This window comes from Nylanderia fulva, unplaced genomic scaffold (genome assembly GCF_048542155.1).
Source record: "Nylanderia fulva isolate GAGA-0341 unplaced genomic scaffold, ASM4854215v1 Scaffold8, whole genome shotgun sequence".
In the NCBI taxonomy this organism is placed as follows: domain Eukaryota; kingdom Metazoa; phylum Arthropoda; class Insecta; order Hymenoptera; family Formicidae; genus Nylanderia; species Nylanderia fulva.
The window spans coordinates 2,761,747-2,783,180 of NW_028190916.1; the positions used below are offsets into that span (position 1 = coordinate 2,761,747).

At 30.6% G+C, this 21,434-nt stretch overlaps 2 protein-coding genes across 2 annotated transcripts in view; one reads left to right on the plus strand and one right to left on the minus strand.

The window, feature by feature from the left end:
* Positions 1 to 21,434, plus strand: part of LOC114934541 (rho guanine nucleotide exchange factor 17) — a 69,535-nt gene that overhangs the window by 2,717 nt on the left and 45,384 nt on the right.
* LOC114934543 (uncharacterized) lies at positions 88 to 3,695 on the minus strand. Its single transcript, XM_029307195.2, has 2 exons — positions 3,600 to 3,695; positions 88 to 1,259 (listed from the first exon to the last, which is right to left on the minus strand). Exons 1-2 carry the CDS (start codon positions 3,624 to 3,626, stop codon positions 606 to 608), a joined length of 681 nt encoding a protein of 226 aa, XP_029163028.2. The 5' UTR covers positions 3,627 to 3,695; the 3' UTR covers positions 88 to 605.

Below are 21,434 nucleotides of genomic sequence, written 5' to 3' on the forward strand. Positions count from 1 at the left end.
TTTTGAGTTTATTATACATATCAATAAACTTTCTTTGAAACTTTGCTTTATCAACTTGACAAGCTTGAATGTTTTTTGGCAGTTCGCTAGATTTTATTACAATTTCCCTTGGCATGTTGGTCTTGTCAACGCAATCCGTTTTTATATTCGTGTCTGTACCGATATTTGATAATTTGTATGAGTCGTTATACAAGGTAAGTTCATCACGAATTCTTTTAATTTTATTGAAGTTCTCCATCACAAAATTCTGAAGATATTCGTTTCTCTTCATTAACATACTCTTTACATTCTCGCTCTTGTCCGACATATTAGTTGTCTCGGTGTCATTCGTTTCCACATTCGTTGCCTCTTGCTTTATCTGGAGATTAAAGGCCATTTCTTCTTTTTTCAGACCTAAACTCTTTTTTATTTTTTCAATTTTCCGCATGTAGAAATTTCTAAACTTAATAATCTTTTCTTTTTTATATGCCTTTTCGTGGAGCAAGCAATAGTTTATAAGGTACATAAAACTATAAGAAATCTCAATATGACGCATTTTGTGATTAACCTTGAGATACACATAATCCCTTCTTAGCCTGCTCAGTTCATTATCAGTTCTAATCAAATTAGGCATCTCGACGCCTGCTTTCATATTTGTTGTAAAATGCTCTCTTTTGAGTTTCAATGACAGCACGCGTTCTTCGAAGGTTAAAAATATATTTATTAGATGTAATCGATGGACTAAGTATTCTTCTTTTGTAGCGAGCTGCACTTTGTAATTTGCTCTTAATTTTTTTTTCCTCTATAATTCCTGTGGGAAAGTATCTCTTGCCATGATCATCAAGTTGTCCAATAATTCTTCTAATCTCATTCTGATAAAGTATCTCGTAAAATTGCTGTAACTTGATATCATACTGAGTTTTAACTTCGATCTTTCTTGGCGTATCCGTCATTTCTTGCTTTGTCAAATCTATTTTTTTATGTTTCTCCGAAATTTCTTCCTTCAATTTGTCATAAAATATGTCAAAAGCTTTAGTATAACCGGTTTTCTCAGATATAACAGTGTTTTGTTGCTTGTCAGAAATTGTGCGTGTCATATTATCTAGAACTATTTTATGTTCCCTGGCATGTTCCTTGGAACTTTTGTGATTTTGTTTTGTTACTTTATCAAATTCACCTTCTATGTATGAGAAATCTTTCTTCAAATTTTCGACTCTTTGAATAAGCGTTGATAACATGTTCGAATCAATTGATTCATACAATGGGAATATCTCTTCCTCCTGAAAATAATAGAATTCAAACTAATTAAATTTGCTTCCTTTATGTAGTAGACGAAAGTTTTGGTTAGATTACTTATTATTATTAAATTTTTGAATAGAATAATTTATTTAATTTAATTTAAAACAAAATATTATATTTAACTTTCATTAATATATTCATAAATTTATAATATTTATATGATAATTATGCGAATTTGTCATACAAGTGATTATAATTATAAAAAAAAACTAACAAATATACATATTTCAAGCTTGAAAAGTATTTTCAAAAATAAGTTATTCATCTTTATTTTATTGTCGATATTTAAATGTAATTCATTATCATTATTTATTAACAATTATAAACATATAATTTCATTTATGTTATTTATTATCCATTCTAAAACAGAACTTTTTACTATTATGCTACTGTAACTCAAAATAAGAACAATTACAATTTATAGTTTTTTAAACACTATTTTGAAGTCAAGTGATATAAAAAACACGAAATTTACATTTTTAAGTAAATTTTTATAATAAAATATAACAAATCAATATAATTTTAATATTAATATTGCTAATAATATTAAAATTATATTGATTTGTTACATCAGCGTCGATTTTCATGGTTTGTTTATTTAGAAGTTAATTTCAATAATTATCTTGTATTTTAATAATATAAATAAAGTTGTGAAAATAAAACATAAAGGAAACGCTACAAATGCAAATCTTTGTGGACATGTGCATATATTAATATAATATTTTGTAACTTTGTAAAAAGTTAGAAGTCATTTAATGTTATATTAATCTGTGAGTTTTATAATTTGCGCAAATTTTGTAAATTGTCGCAATAAGAATGTACATATCACGTATCTAAAAAATAATGTTAAAAAACTAATTTAATTCTCAATTGATTCTATTCGCGCAGGTGGACATCTCTACTACCATTGCTTTATTTTGTAACTGTTCGTCGTCACAAAGTCTCGAAATCCATCATCCTATTACGGATTTATATTTAAATTATAAAAAATAACTTGTTTTGCTTCCGCCTAATTAATTTATGATTGTGTCTATAATTTTTTCACGAGTGCCTTCAACTGTAGTTCTACCTACAAGATGGAATAAATTCTGTGGTAAGTGAGAGGATCATGTTATGACGAACGGTTTGAGACGTCCATCAGCAGTACCTCAATAAATTCAAAACATATTTTATTTTTTGACTATCATAAACAAATTTCAACATTTTATATGAAGAGAAATCAATTGATGAAAAAGTTATTTTTGTACATTATTATTCTTTAGGCAAACGACATATGTATATTTTATTATGATTTAAAGAATATTTTTTGGGCTAATTATGCTATCCGCGCTTTATAATAGCAAGTATCTTGTAAATTCATAAGTGTTATATATATATATATATATATATATATATATAAAATAACACATAACAATAAGAGAAAGAAAAAAATTATTTATCTTTATAGAAAACGAATTTTCTTAAAATATCAAGATGTAAAGGAAAGCTTGAAATGTAAATTGGACATAAATACCTATATATGTACATATATGTTTTATTTTCACAAGATGTAAAGAAAAGTTTGAAATGTAAATTAGAGGCATATATATATATATATATATATATATATATATGTCTAATTTACATTTTAACCTTTTCTTTGTATCTTGATATTTTAAGAAAATTCGATTTTATAAAAAATTTGATATTATATTAAGTGTTTTTAAGATTTCAAAATTCTATAAAGATAAATGATATATTTCTATTTTTATTTATTAAAAGTCATTAAAATCATTTCTTTTTTGCGAACCTTTAAATTTATGAAATTTATAAATTCTGCTATAATATACTTATGAGTTATTAAATTTGTTTTCACCATCTGATAATGATAATTTATAAAAATGTTATTGTTTAATTTATAATCAATGTATGTTATATTGATATTGTTTATTAATTTTTAATGTAATTTAATTTCTCTTTATGTGTCTTTACTTAGAAATCGTATATCACGTTGTTTTAAAAAATTATAATAAAAATAACTTTTGTATTTGTTATTTATTATACAAAAAATGTGTCAAAAAATTTTTTTTTAATTTCAAATTTTATTATTATTACAATTATTAATAAGAATAACTGTAAAACTATATAAGACTGTAACAACATTTATTTTATAATTGCAATTTAACGATGTTACAAATAGTGTGTTCTCTCAGTCTTGACATATTTCTATTAAATTTATTTATTTTCTAAAATCGTTTTTAATTCAATAATATAAAGAATAAATAGTTTTACGTGTAAGAAGAATGCGAAGAATTGAATTAATAAAAGGAATTAAATCTGACCCAAAAGTCATGTCGAATCTCGCTCATCGTGGCAGTGGAAAATTTTTTAAACACTCTCAACCAACAGATTTTTAACAATGTATGTCCTTTACATGTGTCGACAGACGAATGTTCAGTAGAATAGAAAAAGTGAACACATGGCCATAACAACATCAGTGACTTGACATTTAAGATTATTGTTAAGAACAGCTGTCTGTTTTAAATTCCAAATATATTTTATAATGTATTGAAATTCATAAAATTTGCGATAATTTTTAGATTAATTTAAATATATTAATGAGATAAATATTTGTTCTAATTGCAGGTAAAGATTAAATGACGAATGTAATAAATACTCATACTATTAATAATGATTAGTAAAATTAAAAATAAATAGATCTGTTTGTAAATGCGCATGTATTATGCGTATATAAATATACAACATATGTGTAACTTATATTTAGAAATTATTTTAATTTTATCACATTTAGATAAGAGAATACAATTATTTAAATTTATTAAGCATTTATGGTTTTTTTAAGTATATCGTATAATTTTGCATATAAAAATATATAACACGTATTTATGTACAAAGTTATAAATCATTTAAAAGAGTGGATATATTTTGAAGAAAATTTAAATGGCAAATTAAATTATAAATTATTTAAAATCGAAAATTATGAATTTTAGCGCAACAAAAATTTTAGAATATACATAGATATTATATCAATTTTTAATCACAAGATATAATTCTTAAATTATTTTATGTTAAAATTTGTTAAACACTTATTAAAAAATAAATAGCTATCGAAATTATGATCATAGTTAAAATCTATTATGGATAAATACATACACATAAATGTTTAAAAATAATTGTGTTAGATATGCTAAAAATGCAAGAAATAGTATCAAGATGTATCAAATGAATCACATTAAACATTAAAGTGAATGTATATGTATGCTTTATGATTAGTTATTTTATATATAATTTAATATACTTTACATGACATATAAATTAAGAATATAGAATTTGTTAAGTTAATTTTTTTATATATAATAAATTGTAAATATTTAATTATTTATGCCATAATATTTATTACGTTTATTTATTGTTCAAATTATCAAATCGATGACAGAGTCTTTCATAACAGTTTTTCTTCTTTTGCATTAGTAAGAAGATTTCGTCTCGTATGTCATTTATTATACTTTTTCACACTTTCTTATTATTTCCAATTCGTCAGTTAGTATTATAACTTCCGTCTCTATAAAATCAATTTCGTCAGTCGCAAGAAAATGTTTTATGAAACGATGATTCATGGTATCACCTCCAATTGTTGCATTGAATCTGTTGTAATATATTTCAAAAAAAGCATATACTTCTTTAATTTTTTCCAGATGCATTATTGCGACAAATGCAAGATATTCATTATCCCTGAACAGCTTGTTTTCATCGTCATGCGTTTTCATAGAGTCATATGATTTCGTATGCATAACAATCGTCACATTTTTATTTGGCATATCGTATCTGCCGCAATACATTTCAAGTTGATCATAAATTTTAAGAATTTCTTTTTGAAACATCCCTCTGATGGCGAAAATATGGTTATTGTTCCTTTTCAGCTCGCTCTTTTCATCGATTTTACTCGACATGTTGGTTTCCTCAGCATCATCCACTCCTACATTCCAATGCATAGCGATCTTTTCTTTTTCAATTGCCATATTGTATTTATCGCAATACATTTGAAGTTGAGCATAAACTTTATTAATTTCTTTCTGATGCATCATCGCGATATACCGAAGATATTTGTTATTCTTCATTAATATATTCTTTATATTATTGACTTTGCTCGCGACATATTGGTTGTTCTGGCGTTATTCAGTTTCGCATTCGTTGCCTCTCGCTCTATCTGAAGATTGAAGTCTATTACTTCTTTTACATCGCGAACCTTTTTTATTATTTCAATTCTCTGCATAATGAAATTTTTATGCATAACAATTTTCACTTCTTCATTTGGCATATTGTATCTATCACAATATATTTGAAGTTGAACAAAAATTCTATTAATTTCTTTCTGATCCATCGTCTCGACAAACCTCAAATATTTATTTTCCCACATTAGTATGCTCTTTTCTTCATCAATCTTACTCGAAATATTGGTCATCTCGATATCATCCGCTTTTTGTTTTTCTCTTTCAAACTTATATTTCAGTACTTTGTCTTCTACATCCAAACATTTGCTTATTAGTTGACTTCGATGCAAGCAGTATTCTATTTGCATAGCGATCTGCACTTCATTTCTTATAAAAAAGTGTCTCTTGTTTTCACTTATAATTTGCTTAATAAGTCTTTTAATCTCAGCCTGGTGCATTGTCTCGATGAATTGAAGATATTTGTTATCTTTCATCAATTCGCTCTCTTCATTATTGATCTTACTCAGCATATTGTTCATCTTCGTTAAATTTATTTTTTCCAATTTCTCTATATTACGTTGAAATTTTTCTGACGTATCTATTTCTGGTTTTTCTTGTTTTATATTTTTCTGGAAACTTATGTTATATATTTCCTCAAATTCTTCTTGTATTATTGAGAACGATTCTTTCACATTTTTGAAATATTGGATATAATTTAATAATGTTCTATGGTCAATTTTTTTATACGTCAGACGTTTGAATAAATCCTGAAAATCTTAATATACAAACTAAGTGAATTACTTTCTTTATATACAGGGTGTCTTAGACCTACCGTATAACATGTTAATGGGAGATTCCTGAGGCAATTTGGAGACAATTTTTTTTTAGCGAAAATGTCGAGAAAGGTCATCATTTTTTTAATGTTCCCAATTTTTGAAATCATGTATCTTTGTAACTAAGCCTTAAATTAAAATTCTATAAAGTAAACTTTACCTGAAATTGCCAAAAAAATGTAGTTTTGTTAATAATTTATTTTCACAAGGCTTAGTTTACAAAAAGGCTTATATTTTCAATTATTTTTAACCAAAAAATGATTGGTGCCTGGACATTTTTGTTGAGGAAAAATCGTTTCCAAATCGCCTCAGGAATCTCCCATTAACGTGTTATACGGTAGGTCCGGGACATTCTGTATATTGTAGAGAAAATTTTTTATTAAATTCTTTGTTGTATACTACAGAGAATTCTCTAAAAGAAATTATTTAATTTAATTTAGAGCATAAAGTAATATACTTATTTAATTTTTTAGTATATCTATAAAACTCATTATGATATGATAATGTGTAAACTATTTATACAGATGATGAAAATGATAAAAAATTAATAAATAATTTAAGGAAACTGTTACTTATTGATTTTAAAAATGTAAGTTGTTATCAATTTATTTATTATTTGTTACTAATTTTAACAAAATTGATTGTCATCAATATGTTATTATTATTTATTACCAATTTCAACAAATAATTTGTTACTATTACTGTTGTTTAAAAAGAGAAAGGTCGTTACAATTTATTGTTACTTCTTTAAAGACTATTACAAAGCCAAGTTATATACATTGTATAAAATACACATGCATTTACATTTTTATAATAAAATATATCAATCTATATATATATATATATAAAGTTTTTTTACAAAAATTGGAACAACATTATTATTATATAAATTTAACGTATAAGACGGGCAACAAGAGCCAAATCGCGGATGACAATGCGTTATCCTAACGAAACTAAATAATTTTTCGTTAGAAATAAATACCGGTGCACAAGGCACCAAATTTTTACTTGGACACGGCCAAGATTTTTTTAAATATGAAATAATCTCATATTTTGAGATTTAATTTCAATACCCCTTTAACCCCCCTACGGAAAATAAATAAATGAATGCAAGAGAAAATCTCGTGAGAAAAGAATTATTATTATAGTTATCAAGAAAAGCAATTGTAACTGTAATAATTAGTATTTATAATAATTTATAATAATAGTAATATTTATAATAATTTATAATAATTTTAGTTTTTTTTGTAATTGTAACTGTAATGATGTTATAATTAATGCTTTACTGTGCTCAATTTTTACTTATTTTTATTAGATAATCTAACATCCTATTTTAGTTTAATAATATATATAGAATGTAGGTTTATGAAGAGAGTTGGTGGAGTTGAATTAATTAAACGAATACATTCCTTACCAAAAAGTAGTTCTTTATTTGGTCCATCATGATAATGAGAAAACTTTTGTAACACATTCAGTCAACAGATATCTAATAACGATTGTCCTTTACACGTTTCGGCACACGAATAATCAATAGAGCAGCAAATATAAATATATAACGATTATGATCATTACTAAAGAGAGACGCTTGCTAAATTATAGATAAATTTTATAATATTATAAAACTCAAATTTACGATAATTCTTAGATTAATTTAAATATCTTAATGAAATAAATATTCGTTTCAATAACGTCACAAGTAATAACAATTGAATAAATGATTATTATGCATTAGAATGCAATTTTAAATGCGTAATTCTAGCATAAATATTGAATAACTATAAAAAATAAGAAATATCAAGTATTATTGAGATTTCTCAAATAAAATTAATTAATAAAAATTCTGATTTTTGAAAAATTGATTATTTATATATTTAATATAAATTTCAAATGACGATAACTTCGTAAATAATAAAGATAGAAAGGTTTCTAAAAAAGAAAAATAAAACTTATGTGTGTGGAATTTATACTTTAAGAATCTATTCATTTCAATGTAGTGAGATAAATTTATTAAAAATGACGGATGACAAAACGAGATTATGCAAAACTGAAAAATAATGGTCACGGCACATGACGTGAATCAAATATCACATCTCCATAAAATAGAAAGCATATATGATAGTATAGAATGTCTTTTTTTAAATATTTTTTTATTCATCTCGATACGATGATATTTTGCCGAAATATTTGCATTTGAATAAAAATGCAGCTTTTTACTTTAAATGCGAATAACTCTGCGAAAAATCATTGTATCGTGATGAATAAAACACATTTTAAAGGGCTGACTCTGTACTATTAAATTCTATACTATCATATGTTTTCTATTTCATGGAGTTGCGACATTTGACTTACCCCATGTGCTATGGCAAACTCAAACCATTATTTTTCAATTTTGCATAATCTTGTTTTGTTATCCGTCATTTTTAATAAATTTATCTTGCAACATTAAAATAAATAGATTCTTAAAGTAAAGATTTCAAGTTTTAGTTTCATTTTTTTCATTTTTTAGAAACCTTTCTTTACAAAGTTATTGTTATTTAAAATTTGGTGATTCTTTTCTAAATTTTAAGTGTATTGCTTTTTTTGGAGTAAGTGTATAAAGTAGTAATAATTTTAAAGGCCTCCATGATTAATAATATTACGAATTTTAATATTATAAAAAAACTGTCTACTAAGTATATGGTTAACATTATTTTTTATAAGTAATATATTTTTTTATATATAAACAATGTTTAGAAATTATATATGCCAGGAAAAATATATATCATGTTAAAATGTTGTTTGATAGACATTTGAGGGCGACTATATATAATTATTTTTCTTTTAATGACTCAACGCTTATTATAAAGAAAAAGTAGGTGTATTAGTATCAAGACTGAAATATCGCGTGTTCTGGATACTGACTTGTGAGTCACGTGCTCCAAGATCGCGTGAAAATCACTTTCGGAAGCTAATAGTGGCAGCGGTCAGTTACGTGACTAATATCTTAATATATATGCATATATGCATATATATATATATGTATACCGCGAAATATTTAGCCGGCATAGCGAGAGCAGCCACGCGATGAGCTGTTTGAATCTGAGATTTCTCCCGCCCAAGCGAAATAAGAACCTTGATTAAGGAATCTATAGACGCACTGTCGTAAGGGATTTCTCGGTAGTGCTATATATATTTTTAAATAAATTTTTAAAAAAATAATTCAACACCAAAATATATAAAATATTAAAAATCCAAAACAAGAGAGCCAAATTTTCATCTGGAGAACGCGTAACATCTAAATTAAAATTGGGAAGAGCTTTCTTCAAACAAAAAACGGGACAAAGAAATAGAGAAAAATGCTGATATTTAAATTACTTAAATCGAATATTCAGATATGATGTAACTAATGAAGAAAAGTTATTTGCGAACATTCTACATAAAACAAAAAATTTCTTTAGCAACAAAATTGAATATTGCCCCGTCAGCATTGCGTGCATCGTCGGCAAGGAAAATCTCGACCGACCATAGAATATCTCGCGCAGTCACCTTTCGCCGAGGGAGAGTTAGCGCAAAGAGGGCATAGGGGCCCCTCCGGTCAGATTAGGCCCCGTCGGACCCCTCTCGAAGTCGTTCCTTCGTGCCGGTCTGTGCTGTCGAGTTCGCCTTGTCTTGCCTTGCCTTGCCTTGCCTCGTGCATGCGCACCATGGTCCCTCTCGCGTCTCGGGCCAGCATCGTCTTCGTGGTGCCCAGCTGGATCCGGACAGTCTCTCGTTGGTCCCGTCGTCCGCGTTCGCCAAGCAAAGCCGCATCTCGGCGCGAATCGATCTCGCGCGTCGTATCATCGTCTTCGTCGTCTTCTACTCTTCGTACTCTCTGATGTAACTCCCTTCTCCCTGCACCCGTGAAACCGCATCGCGGTCGCCTCGTATCGCCGCGATTACGCGCACACATACACTCTCTGCGAGAGAGTCTCGCCGAGCGGTCCCAACGATCCCGTAGATCGCCCGCGAACGCCTGCGACGCGTCCTCGCGCGCTCGCCGGGGACCGATTTTGAGAGTGCGTCTTTTGTGAGCGACGATCTTGCCCTTTTTCCCAGGGATAAGGGACGTGGGAATCATCGGTGAAACCTGTGACCTGTGAACTCGCGGATCTACGCATCTCCGGATCGGCGTTCTATCTGACAGCTACTCGAGAGAGAGAGAGAGTTTAATTAATTTTTTTTTTTTTTTTTTTTTTTTTTTTGAAAATTGTCTGCGTGTGTGTGAAACTTCATTTTTGAAGTGTGTGAGATCGAGATGACTTGATGATCGTGAGAATCTAATAGAGAGGGAGAAAAGAAAGAAAATTTCTTAGATCACCTACTTTCTGTTAGATGATTATTTCTTCGGATGATCGCGAGAGAAGAACGTAAGAACGGAGTCCATTGACAGGATTGAGGTGAAGTGGGAAAGTGCAATCTGCGATTTGCATCGCGCAAAATCGTTCCTCGATGATATGATGACGGAGTAACGACGTTACTCCGATATACGGATTACAGTCATAACTTATATGCTGGGGCCATCGTTTCTCTCCGCGACTCGCCAAACATGTACAATGTCGACGCGAATAAAACTTTCAATACAATCGTGAAGACCATTTTGCGGATTTAACGTTCTCCATTAAGCCGATCGTAAAATACAAAATATCGCAGCGTTTATTGCGATTGCGTGCGCGTAATTCACGGATTTTTGGCGGCACCATCTGACAATAAGCCGGAAAGAGACAAAGATCCGAAGGATCGGGAAGCAACGATCGAGAGATCGGGAGGAAGTGAGAGATATCTAGATTTGTAGAACGGCTGTGCGTCGAGCACTCCGATGTGTGCCACGGATATACCTTGTGCCAGTGCTCGCGTTTGAGTAAGATCGACTTCTCCGGATCTCTCTCTTTTGTAAATCGAGATCGCAGATTTTCTCATGCGATTGACGGCGAACGACGCACGATGCTGGCGAGTGCTAACGTGAGAGTGAGTGACGCGATGTGAGTGCAGACGTACTTGACGGGAATTCGAGCGGGCTACGAGACCGCTCAGCTGGTGATACATCTCGCTGACAGATATTGGATCATGGATCTGCGCGTTGTCACTCAGCGAGCGTACTTTCTTAGGTGGAATCGCGTGGTGGACATCGGTGAAAGTATCTTCGATCGTTTGCAGAAGTAAGTTCGACTATTATTCCATTAGAGAATTTTGCGTTATTAATATCGGAATGCGTGAGTGCGTCAGATACGAGATATGACTCGAGGATTACGTTAGATACAATAAGGGATAATATATTCTGATTTTATAAATGTCACAAGAGCTTAATAGAATTTGAATTCTATGAATTTGAAAACATGAGAGGTTTAAAAAATGGGATCTTTGTAATCGACAATTTTAGATTTCTACGAATTCTGAGGCTCCACATCATACAATTTGATTATAATGAAAATAGAATTGAAGAATTAATCAAGCAATCTCGAGATTTTATTAATATTTGATATTTAAAATTTTCTCATATGTATATTTAAAATTAAGCATTGTATAATTAATTTTGATTTTAATTATATATATATATTTTTTTTTTAATACAAAAAATATAACTTCTTCATTAAATAATTTTTAGAATTAAAAATATCAAAAGTTACAACAAAGATATAAAAATTAAACTTCCCTTCGAATTTACTTTAAATTTGAATGCTGAAGATTCGAATTCTGACAAGAGCAGATGGTGAAAATTTAATATTGCAAAAAGTTCGTAAAAGTATGCTTCTTCTCATGCATATAAAGCGCATCGACGAATCCCTTGCACTTGCAGCTCAACGCGCGCTTTCTTGGCCCTGAAGTCGAGCGCGACGACGTTCGCCAGTATGCGTCCTTGATTTTCTCTCGATTAGTATCCGTGGATCGCGCGCGGTGGATCGCCCGTTATTGAAGGAGGAAAAAGTGCCGGGCGTCGTTCCGGTTGGCCGTTTCGGTTCAACGGCCCTCGCTCTGAAACGGCCTGTATCAAACGGCGGCTGCACGCGTTCGCGGGGCACACAATACCGATTCTTTGCACGTTACGAAGTGCGCGGCTTCCGGGATTGCTTAGGATTACCGCTGAACTTTCACCGATCGGCAAAAAATCGCGATGTTTTCCGCTCGAACAACGCCGCCGGACGAGCGAACGTTATATTCATAAATGCCGACGTGATCTTCTCCATTGTGTTTATATCCGCAATCTGCAATTTTTTCTGCTCTCTCTCTCTCTCTCTCTCTCTCTCTTTCTCTCCCCGGAGCTAATATTCAATGTAAAAAAATAATTTTTGCCCCTATTACCAATTAACTTTTTATATTTACTAAATATCATGACTCCTTTTCTATTTCATTAATTTTCTTCAATTTTTTTTCAAAAATTTGTTTCTAACAATCTTTCGTATAAATTGAAAATGTGTTTTGCATATCTCTTAATTCCTTCTAATTTTAGCAGACAGGTATGCAGATTATCATACAAGTTGATTTAAAAGAACGCTTTACTCTGTGGAATTTCTAATGTTTGCCACTCTTATCGAATATTTGCCTTTTTCCCCTAAATTAATTATCGAAATCTACGATGCTGTCGAGCGTGAAGTGCGAATCGTCATTAAGGAACGGAATGGCAAATAAGAGGAAATTCCATTCGCGCGGTTTACTGCTTCTCGCAGTTGATTATACAAATGGGACACAAGTCTTATTTTTTCACTGAACTTATTGTATCGATGGGGTTACGTAATACGTTAAGGAATTTTGCTCACAAACGCAACAATCTGGTTCACCACCTGATGATATCCACATCTGTATTAAAACAGCTGCGAAAGTGTGCAACTCAGATTTCCTTCATTGCAATTTTTTTGTCACTCGAAAATGATAACGTAACAATCTTTTTTTTTTTAATTTTTTGTTACATTATTACAATAATTATACGGATCAAATTTTTAATATTAATTAATAGTGATAAACGAATTTAAAAATTATTTTGTATTTTCTAAATCAAAAGCTTTCATGTTTAACTAATTGTAAGACTAATAAGGCTTTCAATGTGAAATAGACATTTAAATTTCAATTTTGAGCTGAAAAAAAGCTAGACGGGTGATAGTGCAATTTCAAGAAAAATTTATTTTTCATTGAAACTGATTAATTCTGCATAAATTTTTTTTCGATACGTAACCAAATATTAAATAATTTCAGTATTATTTTTTAGTAATAATTTAGTAATAATTTCAGTAATAATTTAGTATATTATTTTACTCGCCTATGCTTCTTTAGCGCGGGAACAGAGGAATAATTAAAATAAAATCTCGAATTGAGATTTATTTAATTACTTGGTATCGTACCAAAAAATTGTGTTCTGTGCACAATTAATTAATTTGAATGAAAAATTAATTTTGCTTAAAACCAACACATTATTATCCACGATTCTTTGTAGTGTCGAAATTTAATATACTTTAATATTTAATTCTATAAAAAGTATAGAATTTTATAATAAAACATATACGTATTTATAAATTAATTAAAAAATATTGAATAGTTTAAAATAGATATGTTATAGCATCAATCATTTTTTATTTATAAGTGGTTGTAAAAATATAAAAGAGAATTTTTATAGGAAAACTTCAAATGTAATAACATCTCATTGATATTTATTTTGCTTGAAGATAGTATTTTAATAAATTTCTGAAAAATATAAGCACATTAATTACAAACATACAAATATATTTAAAGTTCAATTAAGAAAAAATACCCGGGAAAACGAATAAAATCCATAAAGAAATTCTGTCAAAACGAGATACAAATTTGTCGAGAAAAGCGTCGAAGTAACGGCAAGCCTGAGATAAGGTGCACCGTGCATAATTACTTATTGAAAGCTACGCTTGCGTTGCTGCAAAACGAACAAAATAAATCCAGAGACGAAAGATCAGATTAGATTCTCCCAGTAATCTCTACCACCCAAGAAATGCACGCCGGAACGATGTAACTGAAGAGTAAAGGTCCTCCTGGTTTCGCTCTCGGTGTAGCTGATTAACCCGCGTTTCTCTCTTTCTCTTTCTTTCCGTTCCTCAGATCTTATTGCCGATGAGGCTGTTAATTCCTGTTGCGGCGCGCCCTACGAATTCCAACAAACGGTCGAAGAGAATCAATGGCATCCGGTGCGTTTCGTCCGCGGACACGAAGAGGGATGTTCCTGGTCGCAGCCACTGGTTCTCCAAAGGCACGACATATAAATATCATCACTTGGCGAGTCTTCTCCTCTTCTGCTTTTTCCCTCCTTGGCCCGCGGTGTCTATTTAGATAATCTTCCGCTTGGCGGGAGAGCGGCACTCGATGCGGTAAGAAAGCCTCTTCCTCGCGGTGGCTTTTACCAAGGTGGCCTCGTGTTCCTCGTTTGTGGATCGACAATCTTCTCGATCGAACCCCTTTTTCACCTTCCGCTCCTTTCGTCGTTAGTTCCCGGTGAAACTTTTTGGCATTCGTGCGCGAACTCGTAGATTTCGTGATTCGTGCGACGACCTTGGAAAGAATCCCCGAGGAAAATCCCGAACCCGAAGAGCGTTGAAGAGGACTCGAAAAGAAATCTCGAAGGAAACCGAAGTCTCAATAAGAATCTTGAGGACGCTCTTAAGAGTTGTCGAGAAGAACTTTGAACAACATCTTTCGGGAAAAGCACGTAAAATATTTTGAGAAGTTCTTGGAAGTACTTTTGCATTATCCTGGGATAAAAATACGAGAAGCTACTTGACAAGCTGGAAAGGTTAAACAATATAATTTGTAAAAATGATTAAATGCAATTGTACACATGATATATAATTTTTGAGCGAAACTAGCAGAAGAATCTAGACGCTTAGAAGATTAGCAAAAGTTTTAATAACAGATCGAATTAGACTCTCTTTTCTTCTTTCTTTTTAAAGAACTGTGATAATTAAATACTGCTCGAGTCTTTTGGACTATATGTGATACCGGAAGTTTTCGAAAAACGGATTAATATGGTGAACATTGAGACGTGTGGATGGATGAGAGATGATTAAATTTTTGAACGAACGAGAAGAGACGCTGCGGTTAGCGATGTTGGTGGCGTCGGAGATCGCTGATGTCGACGAATTTATTCTGGGAGGGTATGTACCTGGTGTGCCGACCGTTGACTGACTCACAAGTTGTTTGTTTGGCGTCACGCCGATAGGAATATTTGCATATTGAGATAAACGAAACAGTAGCTTTGGTTATTGTTCATAAACTATCATTTCTCTCTTTCTTTACGATTTTGCTTTAGGTCCACTTAAATTCATTCGATAAAGCAGCTCTTATTTCGAGAAATTTTTCACATTTTCTGCATTTTAGTACACACATTGTTCTTCATATTGAAACGAAATAGATTGATATTTTTTTCACACATAAATTAAAAACACTTTCCTTACATTTTTAATTAAATATATTATTTATATTTTACAAAATATATTATTATATAAATTTATGCCATCTCTCAATTAAGTTTCATTATTTGCATTAATTACATTAACAAAATTAATGCTAAGTTTTTTAATAACAAGTACGTTTCAAAAAAGTTAATTAAACATTCGAAACGCAATTGTAAAATACTATTAGGTCTTGTGTGCACAATAAAGAAACCATCGTTATCGACTTCGATGATGACAGTTATTACATTAGCTAATTTGCTGAAGAGCAAAAGCTTGTTCCATGTTCTTTTCCATCATATTTACTTTTCTGCAAGCTTCCCTCTTGGTTTAAATAGATCAATGCATTAGTTCGATAAGCGTTTACATTAGATATTGTGCAATTTCTGCAAATATTATATAATGATATGTTAAAAAGAATTATTTAAAAAAATACATTAGAAGATATTCATTTGTTGAAGCGTTTTCCATACGTGGAATAATCTTTTGTAACGACTTTTTTCGGGCAATATTTTAATATAATTATCCTTAAGCAGAGAGATATTTCATCCGTGTTACTTCCGCCGCGGAATGTCCCAACACGAGTCATCGAGCGGCGGCGAGTTAGATATAAATATCGCCACTTCAATTTTCTTAAAGAGAAACTTACTCAGCCAGGTTACTCACCGCGGCAAAAATATCGAATCATTTCTCGCACGGCTTTAATAAACGATTAATTAATGATGCAATTCTGTCAAAAGTGGCATAAGTAGAAATAAGTCAACTTTTCAATGCAGTTACGATGATGTGTGTACTGCAGAAAGAGGATTACAGCAATGGAAACGTTAAAGTAAACGTAAATTTTCCAACGAATTTTACACAATGATTTATAATAAATGATTTGCAGTGAGACTGTTGATCGATATGTAATTGAGAAGATCAACTTGCGCGCTTGTTTAGACGAATTTATTTATTAAATGCATAAATAATCATGCTACGCAATTAGATCAGTTTAAATTATTAAAAATATATATTACAGCTTAATTAAGTTAATATATATATATAAATGGTATTTGTTTAGCCTTTAACTTTTATTTCATAATTCCAGAGTATTTTTTATTCCGTTTCGCTCTTGTCTAATTGTATAATTAAATACAAAATTTAGTTTATTTTCGAGAATATTTAATCTTTTTTAAATACATTTATATTTGTTACGATTTATTTATATTATTATATTTATTTTGCTCGACAAATATTTAATGATATATCCTATTCTGCTATTTTATTCTGTGCATTAATACGGGAGAAATGTCATGCGAGCAGATGTTCGCGACAATTAAAAGTGATTGACGCGAATTTGTTCGGCGCGCGAATCGCAGATTAACTCAGGGCAAAATTGACCGTGAAACTAAGCAAGCAGGTCGGGATGTTTCTATGTAAAAGGTTAATACGCGTCCTTCTATATTTAGAAACGCATCCCCGGGAGAAAAATTTGGAAACCCCTCTGATGGACTGGCTTTCTTTGCATTTTGTAGGATAAAGGAAGTATTACGTTTTGCGTACAAATTGTCTCGAAACTATTAGCCTGCTTCTGACATGAAAGCTTTCTGATATTCTAATAGATATTAGTATGGAAACCTATTTAGATAATAGCTTACACGTCGTCTTATAATAAAAAATGGACACAAACAAGCAATTTCTATAATAATGAAAATCTCGTAAGCTTATTCTAATAATAAGTATTACATTTATTTCATTTTGAGATATTCTAATTTTAATTTATGATATTTTATATATCTCTCTCTTTCTCTCCAATGATAAAAAAACTTTATATTTATTGCATTAAATATTATTTGTAAAAATATATAAAAGATTTTAATTTTTTAATGAAATGTTACTTGATGTATAGTTTGCAAATTTTTCAATCGTTATTTTGTAAAGTAATTTACGCGTAATTTTATCACCATCACTGTTAAAGATTTTGATAAATGTGTTTAAACTCTAATTCAATTTATTTAAAAGAGAAAATACGTGTGACTTAAAAAAAATTATGTGATTTTGAAATATTCGCAATTGAAACTTTTGTAAAAAGGGATCAATCATCTTCAATGAAAAGGAAGTCGTCGAATCTGCAGAAAGGAATCTGGGAGGTTTTCGCAGTCTATGTAGGCGTTTCGTCAAGAGCTCGAGGTTTTATATCTCACAAATCATGAACCTGGAATAATTAAATTTGGAACGCGACACTGTGTGGAATTCTAAGAGTTTCTTTTGAGAAATATGACTACGAAACTTAAATTAGCAAAAGAGCTATTTTTTATTTATTATAGTATTATACGTGTAAAAACATGTAGGAAATAATCTCTAAAAAATTTCTGTAAATTATTATTACATATTAATATAAAATTTTTTATTAATATTTTTTCCTGTTAAAAAAAATGTACTTTCTTCAAAATATTTTCATCACATTTAAACGTTATTTAAAACGTTTATTTAATTATCTGAATATGTCAATAACTAATTGCAGCCTTTATTAGTATTTAGATTTTTTAGTTCAAATTGATCTTGCAATTAATATGTATAAATCAAAACTCATTAGCATACCAATATTTATAACTCTCATTTTTTAACATTTTGGTGACGTACAATCTCAAGTCCGGTGCGAAACTGTCAAAATACGCGAGAATGCACTTTTGACGCTTATCGTTTTCCAAATAAACCTCACGACATGCTGCGCCATGCCGCGATGACAAAGCATTGCGAATGTTTATCGGTTATTTGCTCTGGGACGAGTTGCCCTGCCTTGTGCAAATAACGTCCCGTAAAATGGAATGCGGCTGCTTCTCCTTATGCGACGCTCGCCTTTTTCGGATATGAACGTCAAGCCAGAATAATGACTGAAAAATTTCGCATTATTCGTAAAATTGTATTTAAGCCGAAATATATTTCTCTGTATAAATAAATTCAAGTCTATACAAAAATAATTAGAATTTTTCTGCAATATAAAAATATATTTTTAACATTTTTTTCTATAAAATAAAAAAATTCAATATAGAAAATAGGATGAGTAGGGGGAAGCACTGCGAAGAAAAATAATATGTTCCGTCTGATCGAATGTAAATCTCGTTGAGGCGCTTTTTTAAACCGAGCGAATTGATTCAATTGAGAAACCGAATGGATCGCGACACGCACGTTTATAATAGAAGCGATCCAGCTGGAGCCTTTGCAAGAGAGCTGCGCTTTCGTTTCGGTTTTCTTACGTGCTCCGCGTGCCGGATAAAACGTGATCTTCCTTTTCTTCGCGATCTTGATCTTACGCCGGGGCAAGAACCCCTTCGATCAAATCGCAACGCGCGAAGATGCATTACTCGCGCGTGTTGTCCGCAATTTTGTTTTTTCATCTTGATCATTCTTTGCTAGCCTCTCACTTTTGCATTTAACCATCTCACGTTGAATAAAAAAAATATATATATGTTACAAAAATTAATTATTTTAATACATAATGTATCTCTATTATATATACATAAAATATTATTTATTTCAGTATTATATTAAATGATGTGATTTGTAATTAAAAAAAAATCTTAATAAGTTTTAAAGGTTTTAAAATAGCATATAAAAGTTAACTGCGTATAATGTATAATGTAATGAATGGTGCGATAAATCTGGAATATATATATATTATATATGACTCTATTTTGGAAATCGCAATATAGGATAAATATAGATCAATATAAATATCGCAAGATGAATATTGTGAGATAAATGTAACAATATTAACTTGGCCTTGGTGCAGTGTCAATTATTTGGTGGCACATTGGTTGATTGAATGCTTTTTATCTCACTATGCAGAATTATCGGGCAAGTCACATACCATATCTGATCTTATCTGTTGATAATTGGCAATTGAGTTTTTCAATCAATTATAATGAATTTGTTTTGACTCTTTAATTTTAAAATAATTTAATAAAAATAAACTGAGAAGGAGAAACTTATTAGAAAAGACTTTTTCTATTAAAGAAACTTTTTCATAGTTTATGCTATATATTTTTTTTATTTTATGAAAACTTTTAGAAGTTTTACACGATTGATAGAACACATTAAAAATTAAATAGTTATAAATAAAATAATAGTTTTCAGCCAAGGCTTTGTCAAGGGAGATAAATAATTTTAAAGTCATCACTAAAGATAATTTTACTATTGTATGGAATTCTTAATGTCTTGACTTCAATATTATTTTTTTTTACCGCGAAGTAACAGGAATTAATTAGATAAGCAAGAATATAAAGATAAGTACATGCAGAGGCGCCAAGAAAAATGTTTACTAGCCCAGTGGCGACAAGGCAAATATTTTTATCGGTTCGTGACCGATTTTCACAGACCGAAAATACGTTTTCCATCAGATCAGAAAAATTCAGACGGGATGGATAAACGCCAAACGGTGTAATGTAGCTGAACACATTTTTCACAGTCGAAGTGAGAGGAGAAATTTTTTTCTCCTGTATTTCAGTTTTTCGCGTTACTAAGACAAAGACGTTTTGGCGCGAGTTCAACGACTCGCGACATCGATCCGTCATCGATTACAGATAAAGTGATGCAATGAATACCCATCCACGAGAGATTGATACCCCTGACCTTACCTTATAGTAGCGATGCACGTGATTAGTATGTAAAAGGCATGCTTTTAACGGACGATAGTGACGTGCGGCTTTTCTGAAGGAATATAGTCATGTATGCTTCAAGCATAATTCATACATGGATCTCTGTGATGTCGATTAAACTTCTTAGATTTTCTCCTTCAATCTTCTTCCTCTTAACTATGTAATCTACTCGATTCTGATATACGAGATTTAATGAAAGATTACGATATGAAAATACTCGAAGATAAGTCTTAAAATATACATTTTACATGCAGATATACACTTTTTAATAACTTTCATTTTTCTAAAATATTGATGGATATATAATAATTCATAACATTCTCAAATCATTCTCGAGACATATTTAATTTATTTTAAACAGTCGTGCAGTTTTAAAAAATTTGCAGTCGCATAAATTCAAAGAAAATTAATTGTGCCGCAAATCCATTCCAGATGAAAAAAGGTCGTTTTAAACGAGCAGAAAAAATAATTGAATACCATTGATACCTTGAGAAGCGGTGCAATAATGCACGACGATAACTTCCGGTCCGACAAAGCGATCCCGTTTGCTTTAACGGTAATAATAAATTTGGAACGGATGTTTTTTTTTATGCAAGGCCACACACGCCAATTCCTGCGAATTTTCATCCATTATACCTGTCAGCCGTGGCCACGCTTATCTACTTAAACGGTGTCCATTAAACCGTGGAACTTTTTCAACTCCTCGGATATAAATCGCAATTAAATCTGTATTCTTACGTTTTTATTGCATGCACGATAAATTGCGTTGTTTATTTAGGTAGTTGTCAGTTAACCTTCTTAATATCGGACGAAGCTAAAAACGAGGCATATAAAATTTGAAACGTCAGCTAAGTTGCACGTTTAGCGTTTCTTAAATTTCATAACGTGAAATAAAGAACAAAATGTCATAAATAAAAAATAAATATATACAAAAATAAAAGTTAACATCTATAATTTTTTCCAGACAAAATTGTGCCTTTATATTAAAAAAAAAAAGAAACATTATAGCAGAAGTAAGATTTCTCTCTTGATATTTATTATATTTCTTTC